At 47.6% G+C, this 13,303-nt stretch overlaps 1 protein-coding gene across 2 annotated transcripts in view; it reads right to left on the bottom strand.

The window, feature by feature from the left end:
• Positions 1 to 403: 403 nt before the first annotated feature.
• Positions 404 to 13,303, bottom strand: part of CTNND2 (catenin delta 2) — a 651,480-nt gene continuing 638,580 nt past the window's right edge. For both annotated transcript variants that reach the window (XM_006915865.1, XM_006915864.1), the window contains 2 exons: positions 8,443 to 8,513; positions 404 to 1,317 (listed from right to left, as the gene is read on the bottom strand). In XM_006915865.1, coding sequence (XP_006915927.1) covers positions 1,057 to 1,317; positions 8,443 to 8,513 — 332 coding nt within the window. In that variant the 3' untranslated portion in view covers positions 404 to 1,056. The remainder of the gene's footprint in view (positions 1,318 to 8,442; positions 8,514 to 13,303) is intronic.

Here is a 13,303-nt window from a genome sequence, read left to right on the forward strand (position 1 = left end):
GTCAAAATGAAATCTCGCACAGGTCATCTCTATACATACGTGGACATACGCACACCCACACACGCACAGACGCACGAGCAAGAATGTGTATTTTGTAAGATTAGGTCCTTGGAAATAGACATTCTTAGCAAATATGGATGACAGATCAATTGTAATTTATTTTCTTTTAACACTGTATCATCATAAAGAAAACTGGTAGAAATGAAAAAAATCTATTTCAAATATCTACATCTAAAATTGTAGGCAGTGAAAAAGCACTTTGTTGACAAGGAGTGTGGAATGATGTGTGTTAATTGTCAGAAACTGCTGAATGCCTTGCTTAGTTGCCACAAACAAGTTCACATATCAGAACGAACAATACTGCTAAATATTCCTTTTTTTTCCCATTTTTTTTTTTTTTTTGTTAAAACATACTGGGAGAAAGAAAAGAAAAAACTGGAAATCCGTACATCTTTTAAAAGTTTGAGATTGAAGCAATATTTAGAACCATAGATGAGGAAACACAGCGGCATTGGTGTAATATACACAACGCGCTTCTCTTCTTTAATCTGTAATGTACATCAAATACTTTACAACAACGCATTAACAAAAGGCAAGAAACGTCTTGCTGTACAGAGGAACCCTGATGCGATCTGAAGCCTAGAATCACAACAGATGGAGAGTAAACGAAGCGTGAGAAGCCGTCCCTCTGAAGTGTGTGACCTGTGCTGCCTCTGTGCCCCGCCACCAACGCCACCTCCTCCAGCCACGTCCGATACACACCACATCCAACACTCCACAGCTCAGACTAGAAAGGGGCCGTGCAATGCTGCCTTTAGGATCACTTTAGCTTTCTATGGACGTCCGAGTTACCTTTCGATTCTTTCAGCTCTCTAAAATAGCTCTTAATACCTCCTTACTGGTTATCACAGCCTTGCTATGGAACAGGCTTTAACAAACTAAATTTGCGGAAAAGAAAAAAAAAAAAAACAAGAAAGAAAAAGAAAAAGAAAAAGCAATGTCTCGTGGTATGCATGCACATGCACTGTTCCCGGGGCGCCTCGTGCCGCCCGCCCCTCACACCCAGGAGTCGGGGGAGGCGGGATAGTGGCTGGTCTCATAGTTCAGTTCGCTGTAGGGACGGGCGGCTGAGTAGAAGTCGACGTAGTTGCCGGTGGACTTGAGTCCCAGGTGCATGGTGTACTCGCTGGCGGGAGGGCGGTGGTGGACCTGGTCCTCGAAGAAGGACTCGTCATAACTCCTCGTGGAGTTCTGAAACGGCTGGTAGGCCTCGTAGTCTTTCCTGCTGGGCTCCTGCGGGACGGGCTGTGCTGAAACCTGCACGGGGGAGAAGATGCACGTGGGTTGGCGTGTTTCCCCTCGATCTGAGCTTCCCTGTTGCCCAGGCGCTCGGCATGTCCCCTCGGAGTCGGGGCCGTGACTGCTACCCAGGCCTGCACCAGGGCGACCCTTCTCTGAAGACTCCTAAATATCGATTGCCATTCTTTTAAAAAAATTGGTCCCTGGGCCCACATGCTACCCTTTTAGAGAAACGGTTTTGAAAAATTAACATTGTGGTAGAATGCACATAACATTCACCGTTTTGAACATTTTAAGTGGACAGTTCAGTATCACTCGGTACATTTGGTGTTGTGCAAATATCGCCACTATCCGTTTCCATGACACCCCATCTCCTTCCCCGACCCCCTAAGCCCTGGCGACCACCGTTCTACCTTCTGTCTCTATGATTTGAATATTCTGGATTCCTCATGTAAGTGGAGTCATACAATATTTGTCCTTTTGTGACTGGCTTCTTTCACTTAGCATAATGCCCTAAAAGTTCATCCGTGTTGTAGCACGTGACAGGATTCCCTTCCTTTTTCAAGGCTGAATAATATTCCACAGTAAGGAGATACCACATTTGTTTATCCGTCATCTGCTGATGGACACTTGGGTCGTTTTCACTTTCTGGCTACTGTGAATGATGCGGCAATGGACACTGGCGTACCAGTACCTGCTTGAGTCCTTGCTTTCCATTTTCTTGAGGTACCTAGAAGTGGAAATGCTGGCTCTTGTGGTAATTCTGTTTAACTCTGAGGACTTGCCTAGTGACAGAGCAGCTGCACCATTTTACTAAATAACTTTTTAAATTGGTATACGCTAGAAGCTACAGAAGACAAGTCATTTATTTTCATCTTTCCTGCATTTTCTCTATGACACCTAGGTGTCGCGATCCCAGACAAAAACACAGGATGTATAATGGTCACTCAGGCATCTCCCTGCCAGCACAGAGGCTGCAATCCACATCTCTCTGGCGGAATGGGCTTCCTGGTGGTAGGGCCATGCCGTCACACCTGCCTAAGTGACCAGGCGCCGCAGCCTTAGAAAGATACACAGAGAAGCGCGTAATGAAAAGATGAATCCATCACAAACATACTCTGGAGGACTAAGGTTTTCTAACTTGGTTCAGTTAAGAGCTGATGGAATTCAAGAGTGAAGTGGGATTATGAAGCCTTTGGTTATAACTAGTGGGGAGCAGTCTTCAGGGTTGCCTGCTGTCCCCCAGCCCACCTCATTGCTCCCTGTTTGCATGCTCATCCTCTGCAGGTTACTTACTGTCTGATAGAGGGGGGTTTGAAGGGTAAAGGGGCGTGGGGTGAGGGCCAGCCCCACAGCTAGTGCATACAGGCACACGCAAAGCTCAGCTCAAGTGCATCATCGGGGAGGAGGTCTGGTGTGAATGATGAAACAGCCTTAAAGAAACACGGTTTGATCACTTTTGAGCTGATTGAGTAATTTCCTGGTAATTTAACTAAAGTTTAGCACAAAATCGTCCTCCAGAAATTGGTCTTAGTTAATAGATAATGATTTGTAATTAGCACGTTGTGTGTAAATGGATGCTTCTAATGGCCTGCATATAATTCTTCTCTCAAGTATGTGAAACTCCCTCTTTTATATGTAATTGATTTATACTAGTAATCAACCTGTTCGAAGAAGAAGTGAGCTTCATCATAGCTGCCATCCAATATGTGCCATGCTCCTTGTTAAGGGTGGCTGGATGAATGAAGTTTCTGTCTACCTGGTCCATGCAGCACAGGCATGTTAGCCCAAGCACCTGGCCATGAGAGGGACAGCTGGAAGGAATCTGCAGCACCCCAATTAAACGATGCTAAGACCATGCCTACCAAATCACTTGGACAGGCTAAGGTGACCTTTGCTGCTTTCTGAAGAGCTGTGGGCTGCACTGGACTTCACTCCAATACTGCGCTGCTAACCAAGCGCAGAGGGATACAAAGAGTTACAGCTGGGAGGTTTGAAAAAATTCACAGGGAGGGAACTAGAATTTACTGTTTCTATTTCAGTAGAAACTATAGTCAACATTTAACAAATTCCTTTTTGTTTAATCTTCCAATAGTCACAAACTTATATGTATGTATCTTATGTATGTCTATGTCTGTCTATATCTACCATCTATCATTTACCATCTGTCTATCCGTATCTATTATCAATCTATCATCTATCTATCTTTCCCTCCTTCCCTCCCTCTTTTCTCTCTCAGCTTTTCCCTTCCATTCTCCCTTCTCTCTCTCCCTCCCTCTTGCCTCTTTCCTTCCTTCTTTTTTCCATCCATCCATCCATCCATCCATCCATCCATCCATCCATCCAATTCCTACTTCACAGATGAAGAAACTGAAGCTCAAAGAAGTTAAAAAACTTCTCTAGGGTGTCCTGTCTAGTGACGTCGCAAGGCCAGATTTTGAACATACCTCTGGCTGGCTCCAAAGGCCACATTCTCTGTCCCACACCAGCACAGGCTCAGCTGAGCCACGCTGGCCCAGCCTCGGAGGGCTGGCCTCACTGAGTTGACTCCAGGCTCTATGATAAGAAGGGAAACCAGCAGACAAAGGAGACCGAGAACAGGCGTGACCTCCTTGTGCTGGTCTTGGTGGCCCGAGGTAGGAAGTTTTCAGGGGAGTCACTTACAAAGCTTATGGCTCTCCTCCAAAGTGGCTGCTTCCTTCATTTTTCAAATGAATCTGTTTCAAATTTCTTATCGTTTCCATTTTCTCTGTCTGGTGGATGTTTTGGGATTGGGCACAAGCTTATTTAGCCTCTTATCTGAGAATTACCTTCTTCACTTCATCTGTACTGTTCAAAAAGTCCCATGTAAACCCTCCTAAAGGTTAGTTCTGTAGTTCTGAGACTATGTCTAAACAAACTATCCAAGACAGGTGACAAATGGCACTACCGCGTTTGCAGGAACTGAATTTGCTCACGGGCCTGGTGGTGTGGATGTCGGCTGCTACAGTACATTCACAGTGGAGGGATGCTGGCTGTCCTGTATAATGTGCTCTCAGGGAATATCTGATTTCAGTATTCAAGATTAGGTAGATGAAATGCCCCCAAATATGAGTCTTCCCCATAGAGGAGCTAAAAATGATGCACAGTTTGCATAATCTGGACTTCTTCGAAGGCAGGAGAACAATGTTCATACGTAGCAGTGGTATATTCTGAATTTGAGTGTCTGCTGTGGTCCAGAGAAGCCCTGGTACGCCCAAGGATGCGGAAGCTGCTGCCTGGTTTGCCTTAAGGCAGCATCTTCGCTGGGAAAGGGAGATGTGACCACTGGCTCCTGTGGGGATCACTGGAGCTCTGTCCTGTGGCTCCTGCCCCACCAAAGTGGTCTTTGCTGAACTTTTTCCTCAGTGGAATGTTAGTTTAAATTACGAAGGACATGGAGCGCATGCCACTTCTCCACCTTCCAGTCTCTTAGCACGACAGACGATCTTGTATTTATTCATCAAACTGGATTTATTTCTAACAGAAGGGGAACAGCTGCCCATTGCAGATCTTCACAATTTGCCCCACCGAGACGCACAGTGCAGGAGGCCACACTGTAAGGATGAGTGATGCTCAAAGTGTGCTCCCCAAACCAGCGGCACCGGCATGGCCTGGGAACATGTTAGCGACGTGAATCATTGGGCCTTGCCCCAGATCCACCGAATCAGAAATTCTTGAGTTGAGGTTCAGGAATCTGTGTCTCTATGACTCACGCTCAAATTTGAGAACTATTGGTATAGAGGAGGGAAAATGGGACAAGGCAGGAGGACTCCATGCAAGTCTTTGCCTCCTTCTAGCTGGGTGGCAAAAGGCAAACCTTATCCACCAGGAATGTCAGTGTCTTCATCTCTGAGGACAACTTCACCTGTCCTGACCACCTGGCAGTGAGACCGAGGATGCCAACTAGGAACTCACGATGCTATTTTTGTTGTTACTATAATAATTTGAATCCTAGTCATGAAATGCCAAACCCCTTTGTTTCTAGTTTATGAACAAAAATTCTGTTTGTAGCTGAATATATATAGTTAAATATACCATTTTTCTTTATGAATAGGGAATGGGTTGGTAGAAGCTCAAAAAAGTTTTTGAGGAGTTTAACTCTTTAAACAATGTCTGTGATCTGTTGACACCTGACATAAAAATCAAGGATTACAAACCTCATTTCACACTAATAGTCGTTTCTTCTAGCAGTCCTTAAGCTCGGGGTTCACTGAAAATGCGGACGAGTCCCATAGGAGCGCCACGGCTGAGCAGCCGGCCCCGTGGCTCTTCCTCCGCTGAGTCATGGAGAGCCTGGTTGACAGCTACTGCCCAGCCCCCGACCTCACTGCATCTCGCACCCGGGTTTGTCTCATTCCCAGCTCTCACTGTCTTTTGCCTTTTCTCAAAGATCCACCTGAAACCAGCTTCCCTCAGTGAATCGCTTCTTCTCTAAGATGAGTCACTGTCCAAACTCCGCCATGAAGCTCATGAGGCCCAGCTGGTGACTGGGACACCCAGGGGTCTTGAGCATCCAGCAGAGGATAAGCTTTGACACTGAAACTGAATGGACCCAGAGCATCCTCACTGGTTAAATTATTCAAATTGGCTTTTTTTTTTTTAACTAGCTGAGAGGTTGTGAGGTCACTCTCGGCCAGCAAAATTCCAGAAGCAAAAGCATCCCACCAGGAATGGCCGGCCACGCCCACGTGGCCAGAGACTCCGAATCATGGCCGCCGTCGACAAAGTCCTCTCCGAATCACCTGACTGGAAGAGAACCAAATCGTTTCCTCTTTCGACTGATAAGGATGGTTACATGTTATGCAGTTTCCCAGAAGGAAAGCTGCAAAAGTCAGAGCTTGTTCCAATAGCAGAGTCCAAAATAAGTCACACACTTTATTCTCTTCTCCCCAAGTTCACTGGCGTGTCACACTGATTTCCTTGAAAAATTTTAAAGGCGAAAAACAACTGTCTTTGACATTTGAAAATGTTTCTTGATGTTGGAATGGAGTTAACAATTTAATCGCCTACTTCCCTCTGCTGGGCCTGCTCAGGGAGTATGATGGCTCTGAACTATTGCCACAGGACTGGGCTCTGCTGGTGGCCCGCTGGCATCATCTCCCCCGTGCCAACAAGCGGTGCGGGGCTTGCTATCTATCCCGGCTGGGTTCCAGGAGCATCTTCCTGAGACCCTATGGCCTTGGCCTTCACACCCGAGTCGGGCGCATTCTGGGGCACCCTGGGAAAAAGCGACAGTAGGCTGTGCTCACCTTCGCAGCAGAGATGTCATCCTAGCACTGGCTTGAATGCTGAGAATAGGCTTAGGTGAAGCAACGGGGCCCCAGAACCCTGAGGGGTTGTCGTCTAAATCTAGGCTGCCGGCAGTCCTTCGGGACCTCCTGCAGCCACACTGTGTGATGCCAAGGACCCCGGGCCTCAGCATGGCATTTCTTCATTGCCATGGAGGGAGAAGAGCTGGTGTAGAATAAGCTGATTTTGGTCATGAGCTTCTCGTGACCTACCCAGACTAAAGACCATGCTTATGTTTGTGGGTACCAATCAGGGTCCTATCACACCCTGACAAGTTCACTTCCTACACCTGGTATTTGCAAAAAGAAAAAGAGTTGATCTCCAAAAACAGAGCTGGCATTTCCAATATGTTTTGTTTCTACTTCCCGTTACGTTTGGGCGGGCGTGTTGACACGTGAAGAGCTGGAAGCCACCCGGGTGATCTCTCTCTAGTGCTCATGCCCTGATTTATTTATTCATTGGCCTCTGCATTTAGCAATGACCAGAACTGAGGGAGGCCGTGCAGATGCTAACGATGCGTGAGGCAGGCCGGAGGGTCCAGGCATCCACCCAGGGGGTCGTCGCAAACACCACGAGCCTTCGGGAGTGGCTGTGCCTGCACTGGAAAATCACGGGCAACAGGATAACTCTTCTACCCACTCTCATTTCTCCTGTTGATGGTTGATGAGAGAAAAAAATAATTTCAGGTTGAGAAGCTTTTCACGTGCTCCTCCTTCCTCCTTCGGAAGTGGTCCCTCACGGGGCCTTCTGCCTGCTGGTGTGCGGGGGGTCTCTTTCCTTTTCAGAGATGCCACCCTGCTGGGCGTTGAGCATGTTCAAAGCCGATCCTTTGGTCTTCCGTGTTCATTTTCACCTGGATGTTATGGTCGAGCAAATGGGTTTTGGGTTTGTCTTTTCAGCTCGCCTTCCCTGAGGTATGGCAGGGGTCTGGGACATGAGCAGAAGCCAGTTCTGGCAACGGTTCCTAGCAGCCAGCAGCTGAGGAACGTCAGTCTTTCTGTGCCGACCACTGCAGCGGGGAGCAAGTATGAAGCTGTCCATCAATGAAGGAGCAGAGGCTGTGCCTTTTGGCTTTACTACAGTCCCCACAGAACCACAGAGAAAATAAGCCTTTGATGAATGTTTGCCGAATAAAACACACACACACAAACTTAAATCAGTTATTTAAGCATCTACCATCCTAGGGCTCTTTAAACTTGAACACGCACAAAAATTACCTGGGCATCTCGAAAGAATGCAATTCTGATGCAGACGACCTTGGATGGGTTGGAGTCAAGGCCGTAGACGAATCTCTTCTGCATTTCTAACAAGCTCCCGAGGATGCTGGTGCTGCTGGTTCCCCAGCCAGACTTTGAGTAGCAAGGCACTTAAAAATGCATGCTACTTAGTTGCTCATATTGAAGTTGATGTGTCTATTTCATTAGTAATTATCATGCACAGTGAATGCTTTCTTCCGAGGCAGAGCTGGCTGGGTTATAGGGTACTTAATCCCTGTCTAGTAATTAGACAATTTGTCTCGTAACCAGCATCCTGCACTTGTATAAGTGGGGCTTGCTTTTTTTAAGTTTTGCATCACCATAGAAAACCTGCTTTCCACCATGAGATAAAGCATGTGGTCAATGACATCTAAGATCATCGTCAAATCCGAGGCTGCTCCGATGACGGCCACCGCCCACGCGGATGCTGTGTGACGTGGGATGGAGAGCAGCAGGGAGCGTTATTTCCTTTTTTGGTTATTTATGTGCACGCTGCACAGAAGTTAAGTTATTTTTCCCATTCCAGGACAGTTGACATGAGTCGAAGGGGAAAATAAACACCAACTCTGTGTCTTACCTGGTTATGTTTGTCTTCAGCAGGTGCACCATACGAATTCCTATACAAGGTTGAAATCCCAGTATTTTGAGCTGAAAGCAAAGGAGAAACAAAAGTATTAGGAAAGACAGCAAAATTTCAAATGGGAGCGGATGGTTATCGAGGCAAGTTGTTGCCCCAACGACCTTGGTTTCTCATGGACCGTTCCAAGTGGAAGAAATTCTTGGGCCCTGGACACTTCATTTTGCATACAGATATTAAGAAAGAAAACAGTTCTTCTCTAAAAAAAAAATCCCACAGTATGTCAGCCTCTTGCAGTAATGTTCAGATTGTAGACAGGGTCAGGGCAGGTGTGACAAACAGATGGTCATTTTGCAAGGTTTATTGCCTTCCTTTCTGGTGAAAACTGGCGGATAATAAAAGCTTGTCACCTGCGCTGAAGCATGCAGGAATCTGTATCGGCAGCTTTGTTTTTAAGCTGGAGAATGATGAGAATGAAATTTCTAATTTGAGCTCACAGAAGTGCTTGGTCATCTTTCAGACAGTTCATTTCTCAAAGGCCCGAAGGGCAGGAGGGAAGCGCCCTGTGCGTCGAAGCAGCTGTGGCTTTGGAGTCCTGTGAGACACAGAGATGGTGGCCCCCACTCTGTCTCGTGAGCAGCCTGAGCTTCTAGTCACAAAAAGGAAGGTCTCCTTCAGTTGCCAGGTTAGGGTACCTATGTGTCCACTTCCTCACCTGGAACCCTCCAGGCTCAGGCCACAGACCTCGCGGAAGGCCCAGGGTGCCACACCCCTCTTGGCAACTATAGCCATAACTGAAGAAAGCTTTGAAAATGTTTATCAAGTGTCATTGGGGCATAAAACACCCTAGAGGTAAAGAAGAGATTACCTTTTGCTTCCCGTGTCTACGGGATGATGAAATTGGATGGCATGCTGTGCCTTCTCTGTATCTCATAGATATAGGCCATTCTAGACACTCATTCAGTGTGACCTATCATTTCGCCCATGATTATTACCAAAAGCACATAGCAGCGCTATAAGAAAACTCCTTTTGGGAAATTTTATTTGGGAAGTGAGGACTGAGAGCCCATTTTTGATTTTAAAGGCCACTTGGGTAAACTCTGGTCGAACACACATCACTGCTGTCTCTGTGTCACCGTGGAAACCACCACCTCCTGCCTGGACCAAAGCTACAGAACCCTCAACGGGCCAGCTTCCGCTCTGCCCAGCCCTGCCCCTCCACCCATCCCGTTCCCCACAGCTCAGCGGTCACTCTGTTAGACACATGAATTATGTCACTCTCTCTGCTTATCATACCTGCCCACCGGGACTGTGGTGGGAGCCGGCTCTTCATTCTGGTCTACGAGGCTTCGAATGGCTGGGCCTCTGCCTGGCTTTCTGCGGTGTCTCCCGCCCTTCTTCCAGAAGCTCCAGATTTGTCGGCCTGCTTTCCCGGCTCAAGCCCGCCGAGTCTGTACTTGCTGATCTTTCTCCCTGCAAACCTCTTCCCGCGGACCTTGGGCTGCCTCTGCTTGCCGGAGGTTACGGTTCCGCTCAGATGTCTCCACTATGACCACGTTGGTTAAAGTAACCTTGCCCACCTGGCAATGCCTAGCTCATTACCTTGTTGATTTCCTCCATCCTACTCAACTGTGTGCTGTTACCTGGTTGGTGAGCTTGTTCTATTGTTTACCTCGTGTATCACCTGCCTTCACCTACGGGAGCAGACACTCCGTGAAGACAGAGATCCGTCGGTTCTGCCATCTTTGTAGGTATTCCCAGCGTCTGGGACAGCGCTTGTCCTTGATGGAGGCCCACGGAATGAGAAGGGCTCCGTTTGCTGAGTGAACGAATGAACGAGCAAACCTTAGAAAATCTGCCTCTGGAGCTATAATGTGCTAATAGAAAATGTCGCTTCGGGAACAAGGTGGATTGTTTTTTTCTGTTAGAATAAAATGCATTTTTATCCGGTAGACCGTGCACTATTCAGGCTGGGCCTCTCTCCCTGTCACATTTGTGGCTTCTGAGCTACAGACGTTTCTCCTGGAAGCCTTTCCTCCTGCTCTTTGGCGTCTTCCCCTGTTTAGAGAAGACTGCAGAGCTGACACTGAACTTGTGGTCTCTGCAGACACACGCGGCGGACATCTTCACGGATGCTCTGCCCGTGTGTCTGAGCTCAGAGTAGACTCACAGGAAAATACCTCCCTTTTTTTTTTTTAAACAGGCTCCAATTTCCAACTGAATCAACACACTGAAGATGAGAATGGCTTCAAAAGGCATAAGAGAGACACCGACAAAAACAGAACCGACCGTTTGATGTAAAGGCGTGTGGGAAGCTCAGATGGGAGGGCAAAAAACCCCACTGAATTTTAAAGTCAGGCCGTGTCGCCGCTGGGATCAGATGGCCCTCCTGTGATGGGCGCTTCTGAACACGTAATGTTCCCAGGGAATCAGGACCGAAGACCAAACGGTAACAGTCCTGCACGCCTGGACGAGCTGCTGACTTTGGCTTTCTGAGGGCTCCTTTGTGGCAAAGCAACACTACAGAGGGGAGACATGTTAAGAGAGTCCATCTAAGCTGGAACATGAATCTAGAAAAAGTGGATGGAGGGAAGCCTGGAATAAAAACCCACGTGGATCTGTATTTCTCAGAGCTAGTAGCCGAGATTATAATGCAGGCAAAGAACTGCTTTCACTGCACAGTGTTCCTGTATTGCATTTCTAGGGGGAAGCATCCCATGGTTTTCCCACAGAGGGAAGAATGTTCTTTTGGGGAAAATAGGAGAGCATCTTCTGATGCCTTGGAAACAAGGAAGCGGTAGTTTCTCAGATATTTTTCAATGCCCTCAACTTGAAGTGTCCCTGGATTTATTGGTGAATGAGGAAGGACTGCTCTTGGTGCAGAGGTCGAAAGAAATCTGACCTGCACGTAAAAGCTGGAATGATGGGCGCGTGCAATAGAGCCGAAGAGCAGAGGCTGGTGACTCACCCTTTCCTTCCCGTGTGACGTGTTGGCTCCCACTTGGTTTGGCTGCGGGCTCGTTCACACCACCACAGAAGGTGGCAGGTCTCACCACCCACACCAACACCATGATCTCTACCACATCACTACCAGTACCCTCATTGTCACCGTCTCCTCCATCGCCACCATCACCGCCGCCTCTGCCACCATCACCATCATCACCTCCGTCAATGCGATAACTCGGTTTCATACGGTACCGATTGGCTTAAACAGAACCTTCCTGTGTAAACATATTATTCAGTAAAGATCTCGATATTCTTCTAGGTTTGCTACATGGCTAGTACTGACTTGCATTTTTAAGTAAATTAGAGCAGAGCTGTTTAAGCCTCTAAGTCAGTCTGAAAATTTACATATATCTCAATCCTGAAGTTGTCAAGATCCCTGCCATTTTCTAGGAAAACTAAACATCAGAAACGTCTTAGATTTTATTTTTCATTATGTGTAGAGGGCATGGTCATGTACCATTGGAACTACTTCACCAAAAACACACCCACATTTATAAGCCTTTTGAATGATTCCACTGGGCAAGAGAGCTGAAGAGAAAAGTTAAATAATGCGGTCGATTTCACAATTATTCTTGTAATTATCATCTCAGCTTGTCACCCCAGCCTGGCCGTGATGTGCCTGCCTACCTAGGGCCGTAATAATCACAAAATGAACGGGCCAGGTGAGTCCAGCATCGCACTCCCCTGGAGTAATCAGTACAGATTCGATTTTCCCCCAAATGACTCTCGGGACCGAGCCTCCAAATCCATACCTTTCTTTGTTCATGCTCATTTACAAGTGGGGCAGAAATCGGTGAATGAGAATCACGCGGTCTGTCCTACATAATGAGCTCAGTTCTCCACTCCGGAGATGTTTCGGGAGTAGGGCTGAGACATGCCCTGTGGGGTCTGTACAGGGAGGCAGAGTGCTGACCGGGGGCAGGGATCGTGAGTGTCCGTTTACTGTGCTGCTCTTTACGCGGCCGTGCGGAGAAACCACGGAACGCACTGCCTCTGGGGTAAATACGTACACCATTAGAAAAATGTTCTTAGGCATCCTGGTCTGGACATCTTAATGAATCATCCAATTCGTCTATTCTGCTTCTCTGCAGGTCTACCCCTAGATAATATTAGAGAAGTGCACCCCAGGCTTTTAAGATTCTTCTGATAAGAGGGTCTCAGGGTCTGTTTAGGACTGCGTCCTTCGCATTCCAGTTTTATGAACAGCCCATCTGGCCCTGTCCTGTTAGAGCTCTATTCCCCATGGCCTGTTTCAGGAGGGACCCAGCTCTACATCCAGGGAGCAAAGAAGGGTGTGGAATGCCATTAGAGATCCTGATGGCTCTGGCGGCTCTGTTTTCAAGGCACAACCTTCTCTACATCAGCGCCCCCAAGTCCTGCTTCTTGGAGGAGGGGGGAGGTTCGTGGACAGCCTGGAGGGGATGATGAATGTGAAATGCAAACCCCGCCCTAAGGACAGCTGTGTGGTTATTAGGCTTGGCAGGGCACGCTGGAGGGGTGGCAACGCGCACCGGTTTTGACCTCCACAGAGTCCCAGCCGATGAGAATAGAGAGACAATGAGTATAATTGGGGTAGCGAAGGATGAAGGGCATGAAAGATCAATGCCTCCGCAGGGAACCTGCAGTCATTGATTCTCATGAATCTTCTTGTGAGTCTGGTTTCAAGGCAAGAGGAGACCATGTCTCGACAGAAGTTCCACGCTTTTCTCTTAAATCCTCTTCCTCTGTTCCCCTCACGCCTCCCCTCCCCCACCATTCCCAGTAGGCACAGCCTGGCTCTATTGGGTCATGCCAGCTAAGAAGAGAGCTACGTGACTTCTCTCTCTAATTTGAGAGGCCATTCCAAGCTGGGCGA

This window comes from Pteropus alecto, unplaced genomic scaffold (assembly GCF_000325575.1).
Source record: "Pteropus alecto unplaced genomic scaffold, ASM32557v1 scaffold66, whole genome shotgun sequence".
Taxonomy (NCBI): Eukaryota; Metazoa; Chordata; class Mammalia; order Chiroptera; family Pteropodidae; genus Pteropus; species Pteropus alecto.